This window comes from Haematobia irritans, chromosome 1, assembly GCF_050003625.1.
Source record: "Haematobia irritans isolate KBUSLIRL chromosome 1, ASM5000362v1, whole genome shotgun sequence".
NCBI lineage: Eukaryota > Metazoa > Arthropoda > Insecta > Diptera > Muscidae > Haematobia > Haematobia irritans.
In genome coordinates this window covers 270,599,408-270,614,722 of record NC_134397.1, presented here as the reverse complement: position 1 = coordinate 270,614,722, position 15,315 = coordinate 270,599,408, and the positions used below count along the sequence as shown (strand labels likewise).

The 15,315-nt window shown below is 36.8% G+C and overlaps 1 protein-coding gene across 1 annotated transcript in view; it reads right to left on the bottom strand.

Annotated features, from left to right (window-relative positions):
• LOC142223949 (uncharacterized) overlaps window positions 1-15,315 on the bottom strand; it is a 57,563-nt gene that overhangs the window by 23,789 nt on the left and 18,459 nt on the right. The window contains exons 3-4 of the mRNA XM_075293757.1: window positions 7,533-7,665; window positions 2,390-2,588 (exon numbers count right to left, since the gene is read on the bottom strand). Coding sequence (XP_075149872.1) covers window positions 2,390-2,588; window positions 7,533-7,665 — 332 coding nt within the window. The remainder of the gene's footprint in view (window positions 1-2,389; window positions 2,589-7,532; window positions 7,666-15,315) is intronic.

Below are 15,315 nucleotides of genomic sequence, written 5' to 3'. Positions count from 1 at the left end.
ACTGTTTAGTTAAAATTTTCTAAAAATATTCAAAATTTTCTAAAATTAACCGACATTTTTCTTCCTGGTGGGTTAACTTTTTTTCAGTGTAATCATTGCACCACGGTGGCTCAAAAAAAAAAAATTATGCCATACTTCAGTTTAAAAGCGTCATTAGAATAAATGGTTGAAACCTATTTTGGCTTTATAGCCAAGTTACAAAAAATTATCGACGATTTCAATAATATTGAAAATTTGGTACAGATTTTTATTGGAAAAGTTGGACCAAGTTTAATAGAATTTTTCCTATGTAAATATACATCCCAGCAAAAAAATTTGGAAGTTCTTCCAAAGGCACAAAATTAAAAGCACTTCCATAAGATGCACTCCCAAAGATGTTCTTTATTTTAACTATACAGGAAGTTCTTTTCATTCTAAGACCCCATAAAGTATATATATTCTGGGTCGTGGTGAAATTCTGAGTCGATCTCTCCGTCCGTCCGTCCGTATGTTGAAATCACGCTAACTTCCGAACGAAACAAGATATCGACTTGAAACTTGGCACAAGTAGTTGTTATTGATGTAGGTCAGATGCTATTGCAAATGGGCCATATATATTTACGTATAGCCCCCATATAAACGGACCCCCAAATTTGGCTTGCGAGCCCTCTAAGAGAAGCAAATTTCATCCGATCCGGCTGAAATTTGGTACATGGTGTTAGTATATGGTCTTTAACAACCATGCAAAAATTGGTCCACACCGGTCCATAATTATATATTGCCCCCATATAAACCGATCCCCAAATTTGGCTTGCGGAGCCTCTAAGAGAAGCAAATTTCTTCCGATCCGGCTGAAATTTGGTACATGGGGTTAGTATATGGTCTCTAATGACCATGCAAAAATTGGTCCACATCGGTGCACAATTATATATAGCCCCCATATAAACGGATCCCCAGATTTGGCTTGCGGAGCCTCTAAGAGAAGCAAATTTCATCCGATTCGGTTGAAATTTGGTACATGGTGTTAGTATATGGTCTTTAACAACCATGCAAAAATTGGTCCACATAGGTCCATAATTATATATAGCCCCCATATAAACCGATCCCCAGATTTGGCTTGCGGAGCCTCTAAGAGAAGCAAATTTCATCCGATCCGGCTGAAATTTGGTACATGGTGTTAGTATATGGTCTCTAATGACCATGCAAAAATTGGTCCACATCGGTGCATAATTATATATAGCCCCCATATAAACGGATCCCCAGATTTGGCTTGCGGAGCCTCTAAGAGAAGCAAATTTCATCCGATCCGGCTGAAATTTGGTACATGGTGTTAGTATATGGTCTCTAACAACCATGCAAAAATTGGTAGTATATGATATTTAACAATCATGCCAAAAGTGGTCCATATCAGTCCATAATCATATATAGCCCCCATATAAACCGATCCCGAGATTTGGATTTGGAGCATCTTGGTACGTTTAGAAGAAGTTTCTACGCAATCCATGGTGGAGGGTACATAAGCTTCAGCCTGGCCGAACTTACGGCCGTATATACTTGTTTTGTTTCAAATAGATTAAAAACAGAGTAAGAATTCATAAAGTGGTACAAATCATTTACATTTTGTTGACAAAAATGCTAAATCCAATCTGAAAAAATTGTGAATTTTTGAAAATATTTGAGGTGAAACGTTTCCGACAAGCGTTAGAATCCAGTAAAAATTATAAAAAATTATAAAAATTATTTATTTGACAAAATATCACAGAATTTTTAAATTTACATCCAAAACATTGAATTCGGCTCACACCTAAAGAAGTGATGCAAATTCAGTGCAACGGCTGTTGAAATGGAGGACTTCCATCCTATGACAAGCCCATGTAAAATGCATCGCTTCTGCGTCAACTTTGCACCACTACCGGATCCAAAAAGAATATTTTCATTAATTTTTTGGCGACGCTTTTTTTGTTCTTTTTTTTTCGAGTCAAAAAAAAAAATAAAAAAGAACTGTGGACTCCCCATAAGTCTAGGATATCATCTATATCACACGCTTGTGTTTGGCAGTGTACTTGATCCATTAAAAAAAGTAGATGTTCACTACCATACATCACTAATGGTTTACCATTAGAAATGAGGCAGAAAAACAACAAAAACAAGAGGAAAAAAAGTAAACTTGCACGCTTGAAATGCCATCAATCCAGTAGAACAATGTGGTAAGTGTATACAAAATGGCCTTCAGGCCACACGTGTAAATTTGTGACATTATACCACTTTCAGTCAGTGGCAGCAACTCTCCCCCAAAATCCCTCCTACTTACAGAGTATTTCTCATAGAGCTTAAATCTAAAGACATTTTTTCTATAGCTGAAGGCTAACAGCTGTTGCACCACAATCTTTCCAGGAGTTAAGATACTTACTGAGCATTCGTATAACCCGTGTTTGAGCACTGATGCCACGGTTCACAACATAGTAGCGCTGAGGTGCAGTTTGCAGCAAACGACTACGTTTCAGTTTAATTCCTATTAGAACGTACAGCACACAAATGGCAGTCATGGGTCCACCAAAAAATATAAAACCCGATACGGCAAAGACATGGGCGAAAAAAACATCGTCTATCTGAAACGAAAAACAAAGAGAAAAAGGGGAAGAAAAACAAAGCAAATTGAAACTAAAGTACTACATAATAAATGCTAGCAACAAACAATTGTATTGAAAAAAAGGACGACATTGCAAGTATAGAATATAAGAGAGAATTGTAGATCAATAAAATTATTATTGGTATTTTGTAGGTCTTTTTTTGTACGTTATAGTACCTAATACCTAAAGGAAACAGTCCTTTATGAAATCCTTCAAGTCTCTATATATCAAGGTACTGAATGGTACGAGATAGTCTTTGGCAAAAATGCTCGGGGTGGGCTCCTGAGTCGATATAGCCATGTCCGTCTGCCTGTGAACACATTTTTTAATCAAAGTCTAGGTCGCAGTTTTAGTCCAATCGACTTCACATTTGGCACAAGTATGTGTTTTGGCTCAGAACTAGAACCCTATTGATTTTGGAAGAAATCGGTTCAGATTTAGATATAGCTCCCATATATATATTTCGCCCGATATGGACTTATATGGGCTCAGAAGCCAGAGTTTTACCCTAATTTGCTTAAAATGTTGCACAAGAAGAACAATTGGTACTATAGTCAAGTTTGCCAAATTTTATTGAAATCGGTTCAGATTTACATATAGCTCCCATATATATCTTTCGCCCGATATGGACTAATATGGTCCCAGAAACCAGAGTTTTACCCCAATTTGATTGAAATTTTGCATTAGGAGTACAATTAGTAGTGTAGTCAAGTGTGCCAAATTTTATAGAAATCGGTTCAGATTTAGATATAGATCCCATATATATCGTTCGCCCGATTTACACTCATATGACCACAGTGGCCAATCTTTTACTCCGATTTAATTGACTTTTTGCACAGGGAGTAAAATTAACATTCCAACTTTCTGTCCCAAATTTGGTTGAAATCGGTTCAGATTTAGATATAGCTCCCATATATAGCTTTCGCCCGATTTACACTCATATTACCACAGAGGCTAATTTTTTACTACGATTTTGTTGAAACTTTGCACATGGAGTAGAACTAGCATTGTAGCTATGTATGCCAAATTTGGTTGAAATCGGTTCCGATTTAGATATAGATCCCATATATATGTTTTTCTGATGTCGACAAAAATGGTCAAAATACCAACATTTTCCTTGTAAAATCGCCACTGCTTAGTCGAAAAGTTGTAAAAATTACTCTAATTTTCCTAAACTTCTAATACATATATATATCGAGCGATAAATCATAAATAAACTTTTGCGAAGTTTCCTTAAAATTGCTTCAGATGTTTCCCATATTTTTTACTAACATTGTGTTCCACCCTAGTGCATTAGCCGACTTACATTTTGAGTCTATACATTTGTAGAAGTCTATCAAATTCTGTCCAGATCGAGTGACATTTAAATGTATGTTTTTGGGGCAAACATTTATATACAACACCCAACACATTTGACGGATGTGATATGGTATCGAAAATTTAGATCTACATAGTGGTGCAGGGTATAATATAGTCGGCCCGCCCGACTTTAGACTTTCCTTACTTGTTATACCCACCTCCATAGAATGGTGACGGGGGTATAATAAGTTTGTCATTCCGTTTGTAACACATCGAAATATAGATTTCCGACTATATAAAATATATATATTCTTGATCAGGGAGAAATTCTAAGACGATATAACGATGTCCGTCTGTCTGTCTGTCTGTCTGTTGTAATCACGCTACAGTCTTCAATAATGAAGCAATCGTGCTGAAATTTTGCACAAACTCGTCTTTTGTCTGCAGGCAGGTCAAGTTCGAAGATGGGCTATATCGGTCCAGGTTTTGATATAGTCCCCATATAAACCGACCTCCCGATTTGGGGTCTTGGACTTATAGAAATCGTGGTTTTTATTTAATTTGCCTGAAATTTGAAATCTAGAGGTATTTTATGACCATAAAGAGGTGTGCCAAAAATGGTGAGTATCGGTCCATGTTTTGGTATAGCTCCGATATAGACCGATCTCCCGATTTTACTTCTTGGGTTTATAGAAACTGCAGTTTTTATTCAATTTACCTGAAATTGGAAATCTAGAGGTATTGTAGTACCACAAATACGTGTGCCAGAAGTTGTGAGTATCGGTTCATATTTTGGTATAGCCCCCATATAGACCGATCTCCCGATTTTATTTCTTGGGCTTATAGAAACCGCAGTTTTTATTCAATTTACCTGAAATTGGAAATCTAGAGGTATTGTAGGACCACAAATACGTGTGCCAAAAATTGTGAGTATCGGTCCATGTTTTGGTATGGTCCCCATATAAAACGACCTCCCGATTTGGGGTCTTGGGCTTATAGAAACCGTAGTTTTTAGCCAATTTGTCTGAAATTGGAAATCTAGAGGTATTGTAGGACCACAAATACGTGTGCCAAAAATTGTGAGTATCGGTCCATGTTTTGGTATGATCCCCATATAAAACGACCTCCCGATTTGGGGTCTTGGGCTTATAGAAACCGTAGTTTTTACCCAATTTGTCTGAAATTGGAAATCTAGAGGTATTTTCGGGTCATAAAGAGGTGTGCCGAAAACGGTGAGTATCGGTACATATTTTAGTATAGCTCCCATAAGAACGATCTCCCGATTTAACTCCTTGGGTTTCTAGAAACTGTAGTTTTCATCTGATTTGCCTGAAATTGTAAATATTCTGGTATTTTAGGCTCACAAAACGTGTATCGGATTAAGTTTTTATCGGTCCATTTGGTAATGCCTCCATATAGACCGACTTCACTTCTTGAGGGTGTAGAAGGCGCACTGATCATGAAAATTGCTTGAAACTCAATGTAAAATTTCCTGATTTTACTTCTATAGATTTAAGATTTCAAATCAAGACGTTATTTTAAATTTCACTTACAAGAGATGTTAATGATTCCTCTAAAACTCAAACAAAAATAGTTCTTATAAATCGAGAATCTGATATAGTCCTCATAGGTGAAATCTTTAGATTTATCTTCGGGAAGTGTCAAGTCCTCAAGCCCTCCTGAAATTTCAAAGGAAACCCTAATATTTGGTTCATGGTGGTGGGTATTTAAGATTAGGCCCGGCCGAACTTAGTGCTGTATATACTTGTTTTTTACTAACATTGTGTTCCACCCTAGTGCATTAGCCGACTTAAATTTTGAGTCTATACATTTTGTAGAAGTCTATCAAATTCTGTCCAGACCGAGTGATATTTAAATGTATGTTTTTGGGGCAAATCTTTATATACAGCACCCAACACATTTGACGGATGTGATATGGTATCGAAAATTTAGAGCTACATAGTGGTGCAGGGTATAAAATAGTCGGCCCGCCCGACTTTAGACTTTTCTTACTTGGTTGTTCTTAACATAGGAATTGTATTTGAACAAAGTCAGCCTAATTGTATTTGCAAGTCTCTTGTTGTGACTTGCCCTCACGAAATATTTTAGTTGTCTTATTTGTTTCTGTACTTAACGATACACGTTTTACAAGTTTTTATTTTTGTAGGTTTTTAGTACCAACATGTGCTGTCTATTCTTGCCACACACAATCACGTCCAGTAATGGCAATTTGGTGCTTTTAGCACCTTTAGAAGTTTTTTTTTTAGTACTAGCACATTGAATTTCGCCTGGCGGTCTTTAAATTTGTTGTCTTTTTGCATCTTGAATACAAAGCAAAAAATCGTTCAAATATAGGACATGTTTTTCGAAACTTTATTTTAAAGAAGTTTTTTACTTCAAACATATCATAATTTCTACTGGAAGTCGAGTCCTAATTTGGAAAATAAAGTTGCAGTTAACTCGTTTTTAAAGGACTTTGATAGCATATGAAAAAAAAGCTGAGAAAGCGAAAAATTAAAATTTGCTTCCTAGAAGCAAGTATACAAAACCTAAATTTAAAAGAGAATTGTGTCTTAAAAGTATCCTTACTTGTATTCTCCGCTTCTTTGGCTCGGAATCAATACCAAATTTTTTAAAGTAAAGACAACATTTTTGGAACCGAGTATGATTTTTTTTCAGTGCATACAAAGGTTCATGGGTTCAATTGCAAATTCAACCAAAATAATTTTCAACTGTGCATTATGGGTGTTTCAAAGCTTCTAGAAGTTATTTCAGCGTAATGTGGAATGAATAATTTAAGGCCGTTTTCTTTTCCAAAAAAAAAAAAAAAATGTTGCCTTGGCGTTAAACTACTTTTCCCCCCATTGTATTTTCGCGCAAACAATAGTGTTATTCCAAATCTATAGTAGTTTCCTTCATATTTTGCAATCAAGAGAATGTTGCACCTTTTTCCGTAGAAAAAAAATTTCACGAACATTTTTCCAATTAAAATCTTAATTGAGTTTAAAAAAATATTCAATTAAATTTTTAATTGATTCAACTAATTGAAACAAAAATGAATCACAAAAATTAATAGTATCAATTATTTTTTTAATAGGATCAATTAATTTTTTAATGAACTTTCAATTAACTTTTTAATTGATACTATCATTTCTGTAAATGAAGACATTTCAATTAAAAAATTAATTGGATCAATTAATTTCCTAATTGAATTGTTGTGTGTTCCCAATCGAAACCGTCGTAAGTCTGCATGAAATATCGGTCTGCCACCAAACCTATAGCCTTGGCTATAAAGGATATATACAAGACTCAGTTTTAATATTGGATTTCGCATACTTGGCGTAAATTAGATGTTTGAGGGTTTTCTGCTTTATTCAAGTAAAAGCCAAGACCGCGGTTCGACTGAATATATGATTCCCATTTTAAAGACGTATCGAATAACTCTAAGGATAAACGTCTTCAATGAAACGATTAACGAATTTTTGGTCAAAGTACAAATTTTATATTTTTCTATGCTACCCAAAAAAATTGTATTCCCATTGCTTAATCTCCACCCTTATATATTTTTTTTCTAGTTATTAGTTTTTTTTATTGTGTCATCACTGGATGTTTTGTTTTACTTACCGAGCACTCATGGCCGCCATAAGAATCGACAACGGAAAATTGCATCGCTTGGGGCATTGCCAGGATAAAAGCAGTCAACCAGATGGCAAATATAAATTTAACAGCCCGTGATAATTTCGACATGGTATGTTGTCTGTAACGAGTAAGAATTGAAGAAGAGAGAAGAAAAAACAAAAACAAATAAGAATAAACAAAAGTTTTAACCAAATAAATGGAAAAATGGTTGGTTAGGAGTTCTAAACAACCAACAACGAATCGCATTTACAACGAAATTGACATTAAAATGGAAAAAAGTAATAGAAAGTAAAAATGCATTTAGCCATTTGTAGTTTTATTTATTTTTGAATAAATATCTCTCTCTATTTTCCTATAGAGTCTTCTATCTATCGCTAGTCTTTATTTATAGTTTTATGTATCAAGTGAAGTCCCAGGAGTTAAATGCTTATATAAAGTAGTTAGGACTGAATAGTCTAAGGTAACCATGGCAATAAATCGGGCTGCCACTTTAGTATGGAATTTTTGTACAGAAATATTTATCTATATATACAAATTTTCAAAGTAACAAATACTTGTAAAAATGAAATCGTACAAAATGTGGAATGTAAATTAAAAAAATTCAGAATCGAGAGAATGGTTCATATAATTCAATGTACAGCTTAGTCCATCCATCCTTCTTATGCATCAATTGAAGCGGGCTTGTTTGCATATACATGAACTTTAACATAGTCCCATAACAATTTTCTAAAAGCGTTAAATCGCACCATCTAGGTGGTTAATCGACTGGTTCTAAATGTGAAATACAATACTCACGCGTGAGTAGTGAGTCACGCTGACGGCAACGGCGTGAGTGTGCGTGAGCGTGATTAACCAATCAAATGTCGTGCGTGAGCGTGAGTCACGAAAATAATATTTTCGTGAGTGTGCTTGATTAACGAATTTCGGAAAAACACGCTCACGAAATAATCCCGCTTACGATCATAAAATGCTTACGAGTTGAATTCATTTATAATTTTAGTGACATCCTAGGGGGTAAGGGTTTTATAACGCACTCGATTTTAACCATACTCATGTTTTCAGTCAGGTTCTATAGGTAAATTACTCATAAAATTATTCGTGAGTCACGAGGGTTTTCGTGAGTCACGATAGTCACTACCTTTTAAAAGATTTTCGTGCGTGATTACAAATTTTCTTTTCGTGAGCGTGCGTGAGTGTGTGTCCTACCAAAAAATATCGTGCGTGAGTGTACGTGAATAAGATTTCTCCGTCGTAAGTGTGCGTGAGCAAAATATTACTCACGTGCACACCTCTAACATAATATAAAGTATATATATATAAGTTAACACAGTTTCGAGTGCTTAGTCACTTTTGTAAAATAACGATCCACCCTAATAATATCATTGTGTTACCAAAATGAATTAACACCTCAGCGAATGATCAACCACAGCATTTCTTGCCAGACAGTAGTGTCAGCAAACAAACGTTTCCCAGCCTAAGCGAAGATACCGGGAAACTTAACACCACGCACGAGGCGCAGTGTCAGCGAATACCAACTTATGGGCACAGGCAACAAACACTAACGATAGGTAGCTTTAAGTTCTTGGTAATTGTTTAAAGTTTAGTTTACTTACGGAACTGAAAATAAATGGTACGTCTGGTAATCAGGTACCGAAATAAAAAACAAACTCTTTTTATTAATATTCAGTAAATAGGATATTAAATAACTGGCGCTCAACGTGAAATAAAATAGAAAAGAATTATTTACAAAAAATAATAAAAAAAAAAGAAAAAACAATCCAAATTATAGACAAACAACTGGTGCTCAAAGTGAAATAAAATAGAAAAGAATTATTCACAAAAAATTTAAAAAAAAAAAAGAGAAAAAACAATTAATCCAAATTATAGACAAACATTTGGTGCTCAACGTGAAATAAAATAAAAAAGAATTATTCACAAAAAATATTAAAAAAAAGAAAAGAAACAAGCAATCCAAATTATAGACAAACAACAAAGCTAGTGGGTGAAGAAGAACTAGACAAACAACAAAGCTAGTGTGTGAAGAAAAATTTAAAGTCACCAGGCTTCGAAATAGCCTGGGCAGCGAGAAGGAAGGAAGGCAAAAGTAACGTCAGCAACATCAGCAGTGAGAAGGTTTAACAAAGGAAGGAAGGAAGGCAAAAGTAACATCAGCAACAGAAACAATTCATCAACACCAGCAACAGAAACCATGATTAATAAACTGTAAGCTTAGTTTAATATTATTTATTTTCTTAAAAAAAAAAAAAACAAAAGATTTTTTTTATTTTATTATTAAAACGTTTCTAAATATAAATAAAAAATCGTAATTATAATTGTAAAGGGTGACTGAAACGAACAAAGCTTGAACTCATATAGCAAATGAATGAACCAAATATAAATCAAGAACTCGACAATTTGATTGACCATTTCAATAGAATTCCAGTGGACAGAAAAACAGACGAAAATAAAACAATGACAGCGACTGCAGAACATTTACGTGTGCTCATCGATACTGCTATCACAGCAGCTTTAAGTGTTCAAAAGGAGACATTTGAAAAACAGTTAGACGAAATTAATAAAAAGTTCAATAGTCTTTCAACCAAAGCCCCTGAGGTCGAATCGTATAGGGAAATAGAAATCCTTCCAGGACGTCAGTGTGACGAATCCCTTGACATAGTAAAATCACTACCTGATTTTGAAGGTAAACACGAATCATACGTTTCGTGGCGCCAAGCGGCGCATACGGCCTATAAAATATTCGAGAAATTTGAGGGAAGCTCTAAACATTATCAGGCAGTGGCAATTATTCGTAATAAAATAAAAGGTCCGGCAGACATGGTATTGTCCTCCTTCAACACAGTCCTTAATTTCAAGGCAATAATTGCCCGACTTGACTTCACTTATGCGGACAAACGTCCCATTTACCTCATCGAACAAGAACTCTCTACACTTCGCCAAGGGAGCATGACACTCCTGCAATTCTATGACGAGGTAGAGAAAAAACTGACTCTGCTTACAAATAAGACCATAATGACGTACGATGCGAGAACCGCATCAGAGTTCAATGCCAAATACAGGTTAGATGCTCTACGCGTATTTATTTCGGGCACAAAAAAAGAATTGAGTAACGTACTCTTCGCAGCTCAGCCAAGCGACCTGCCATCAGCCCTTGCATTGGCCCAGGAGGTCGAAGCAAATCGTGAAAGATATCTATTTGCGATAAATTTCGCCAAGTCCCGTGAGGACAAAGAAAGACAGCGAAGTGATCCTCAACCAGCAACTGGGGCGCGGAATAAAAATCCCCATTTTACTAGAAGACAAGAATCTGGTAATAAAAATGACCAAAGACGTGATACAATCGAACCAATGGAAGTGGACGATTCGTCACGCTTTAGGCAAACAACAAGGTACCAACTAAATAATACCGGCACTTCACAGAGCCAACATTATGATCAATCAAATACACCGGCATTTAAAAGGCCACATAGCGGTACGACTAGATTTACCGGACCCAAACAACAGAGAATCAATATGATTTCACAGGAAGCTCCTCAGACGGAGCAGGAGTATGACGAATTGGCAGAAACGGAAGTAAATGACGTTGATGCCGATACTACAGATGATTATGACCATATAAATTTTTTAGGAATGGCTCCCTGCTACCATACATAGAAAGAAGTATAGCAGGGAGGACAATCAAATTATTAATAGACACTGGGGCTTCGAAAAATTACATAAAACCTATAAAAGGTTTAAAAAACGTCGTCCCAGTAGATCGTGCTTTTGTAGTGAAATCCATTCATGGTTTCACTACCATTAAAGAAAAGTGTGTCGCTAATGTTTTCGACACTAATAGCTACTTTTTTATTCTCCCATCGCTCTCAACGTTCGATGGTATAATCGGCCTTGATTTGTTAACACAAACAAGTGCAACATTAGATTTTAAGAATAAAGAAATAAGAACAAAAACTGGAGTAGAAAAGCTTCTATTCCTTGCATGCGCAAATGTAAACTTCACAAAAATTGAGGACATTGAAGTGCCTCCAGTAGTATCTGCGAAATTTAGGGAAGTGATTAGGAAATTATCGGGAGTTTTTGCAAACCCCAATGAATCACTGCCCTACAATACTAACATTATTGCCACCATACGCACCAATACCGACGAACCAGTGTACTCTAAGCTATACCCTTACCCCATGGGCGTAGCGGACTTTGTCAATAAAGAAATAAAAGACCTGCAAAAAAATGGCGTGATAAGACCATCTAGATCCCCATACAATAACCCCATTTGGGTTGTTGACAAAAAAGGGAAGGACGAGCATGGAAATGCGAAAAAACGTCTCGTGATAGATTTCAGAAAATTAAACAATATAACTATCGACGACAAATACCCCATCCCAGAAATTACGGCAATTCTTTCAAATCTTGGTAAAGCAAGATTTTTCTCAACACTCGACCTCAAGTCAGGCTTCCACCAGATCACACTTGCTGAGCGAGACAGGGAAAAAACGGCTTTCTCAGTTGGAAACGGGAAATATGAATTTTGTCGGCTCCCTTTTGGGCTGAAAAATGCCCCCAGCATCTTTCAGAGGGCCATAGACGACGTGTTGAGAGAGCAGATTGGAAAAATGTGCTATGTTTATGTGGACGACGTTATTATTTTCTCTGAGAACGAAGAAGACCACGTCAAGCACATCGCATGGGTGTTAGAAAGACTGTATGAAGCTAACATGAGAATTTCTCGAGAAAAATCACACTTTTTCAAAGAAAGTGTAGAATACCTTGGGTTCGTTGTAACCAGAGGAGGAATAAAAACAAGTCCGGAAAAAGTTGAAGCTATCCGTAACTACGACCAACCCACAACACTTTTTAATGTTAGGTCATTTTTAGGATTGGCAAGCTACTATAGGTGCTTCATTAAGGATTTCGCATCAATAGCAAAACCACTAACCGATATCCTTAAGGGAGAAAACGGAAAGGTTAGCGCATCCCAATCCAAGAAAATAAAGGTAATCTTCAATGAGAAACAGCTTCAGACCTTCGAGAAACTGAAGGAGATTTTGGCCTCTGAAGAGGTCATGTTACTTTATCCAGACTTTAAGAAGCCATTCGACCTAACAACGGACGCGTCCGCAATGGGTTTAGGTGCGGTTCTTTCCCAAGGCGGTAAGCCAATAACGATGATATCAAGGACATTGAAAGACAGAGAACTAAACTACGCAACGAACGAGCGTGAGTTGTTGGCTATTGTTTGGGCTCTTCAGAAGCTAAGAAATTATTTGTACGGCGTGAGAAAGCTTAACATTTATACCGACCACCAACCTCTTACGTTTTCCGTTTCTGACAGAAACCCAAACGCTAAGATTAAACGTTGGATGGCATTTGTAGACGAACACAATGCGAAAATCTTCCACAAACCAGGTAAGGAAAATTATGTGGCAGATGCGCTCTCACGTCATAATATTCATACTCTGATGGCAAAACCGGCATGTGCCATTAATGTTCCTTGTTCCCAACGCTGCCACGTCACCGAAGAGGCACCCTTCTCGGATATTGCTACGATACATAGCGAAATATCCTTAACTCAGACAATTGAATCCACCGAGAAACCAGTCAATTGTTTTAGAAACCAAATAGTTTTACATGAGTCAATCCACCCTTCACGTCGTAATTTCATCATTTTCTCAGAAAAGACTCGTCATATCATCGACTTTACTGATCGTAACACTCTGATCGATGAAGTTAAACTTGCGGTAAACCCAAGCGCTGTAAATGCAATACATTGCGATTTGCCGACGCTAGCCTGTATCCAACATCAATTAGTAAGTTATTTCCCTTCCACTAAATTTTGGCACTGTAAGAACATGGTTCAAGACATTTTCAATAAAGACGAACAAAGGGAGATAGTCGTCATTGAACACAACCGAGCCCACAGAGCGGCTCAGGAGAACGTAAAGCAAATTCTCGCCGATTACTATTTCCCGAAGATGGTTAAATTAACGAATGAAATAGTTGCCAATTGCAAAATCTGCACAAGAGCCAAATACAATAGGCACCCTATAAGACAAGAAATGGGAGCAACACCGTTGCCACATCATGTGGGCGAGATGCTACATATTGATATTTTTTCTACAGACAAGAAGTACTTCTTGACCTGTGTCGATAAATTTTCTAAGTTTGCCGTAGTTCAACCAATACCATCACGCACTATTTTAGATTTAAAAGATCCAATTATGCAATTAATGAATTTTTTTCCGGACACAAAGAATATCTACTATGATAATGAACCCGAGACCAATTTGGTGTTGAAATTGCGAATGCTCCTCCCCTCCATAGCACCTCTAACGGACAGGTTGAGCGCTTCCATAGCACTCTGTCTGAAATTGCGAGATGTTTGAAGTTAGAAGGAAAGACAAGTGACACTACCGACCTTATCTTACTGGCGACTATAAAATATAACAGGACGATCCACTCTGTGACGAACAGAAGACCAATAGACGTCATTCACTCCGCTTCACCCGATGTCAGGGAGGAAGTGAGGGAACAAATTACAAAAGCACAACAGTCGTCGCTAGATAGAAATAATGCTTCTAGGCAGAATAGAATATTCGAAGTGGGCGAATCGGTACTGGTCAAAAATAATAAAAGATTGGGAAACAAACTTACTCCTCTGTATTCGGAGGAGATAGTAGAAGCAGACCTGGGAACAACAGTTCTTATAAAGGGGAGGGTGGTCCACAAGGACAATTTGAGATAAACTTCAAAATTCAAGCTACCTCAATGTTATTTTCTGTCATACACTTCTTTTAGGATCTGGATACTAGTACTCATTAGACCAATGGCTTCGAAACTGATTGACTTTACTGGCAATGACTATATACCAATCGAGGATGGTGACGTGGTTGTTTGGAGCGACTTTGATTTCGTAGGACGCACATCAAATTTGACCACCTACTCGTACATTGCGGACGAAACAAAACAACTAACGAAACATTTCCCCTCATCGCACATGGTAGAAATACTTAACTCCGACACAATGCGCATAGAAACCCTGCTAAAATCTCTAGAAGTCCACCATAGACAGGCCAGAAGTATTAACATCCTGGGAACAGCACTTAAAGTAATTGCTGGAACCCCGGATTTTGATGACTTCGAAAATCAAAAATTTCGACAACAGGAACTAATTGACTCCGTAAACAGACAAATACTGATAAACACGAAGACCCAAAAACAAATAAACCAATTGACTGATACCGTAAACAAAATCCTCGGAAACACAAAGGCGCGGATTGATACTGGTCATTTATACGAAACACTTCTGGCCAGAAATAGAATCATAATCGCGGAAATAGAAACACTTTTGATTTCAGTCGCCCTCGCAAAAGCCGGTATAATAAATCCTGTTCTCTTAGACTCCACGGAGACACAGCAAATACTACAATCAAATTTCGTCAATGTAACTATCTCAGACCTATTAGAGGTATCATTTATTAAGGTATTTTTAGATGATAAGCTTTTACACTTTGTAATCAAATACCCAAAACCTACATTAGAATGTAAGAAAATTTGCCTCTACCCTGTGCAACATAATGGAACGGTATTAAACTTGGGCGACGATAACAATGTCGCTAATTGTGGAAGTCGTATAATTCCAATTGAAAAATGCAAAGCTGCACTAACTGCTTCGTTCTGTAGGCAATCTCCAGAACCAACGTGCGCTCTACAACTTCATGCAGGTGATGTGGCACACTGCAGCACAAGGCCGAGT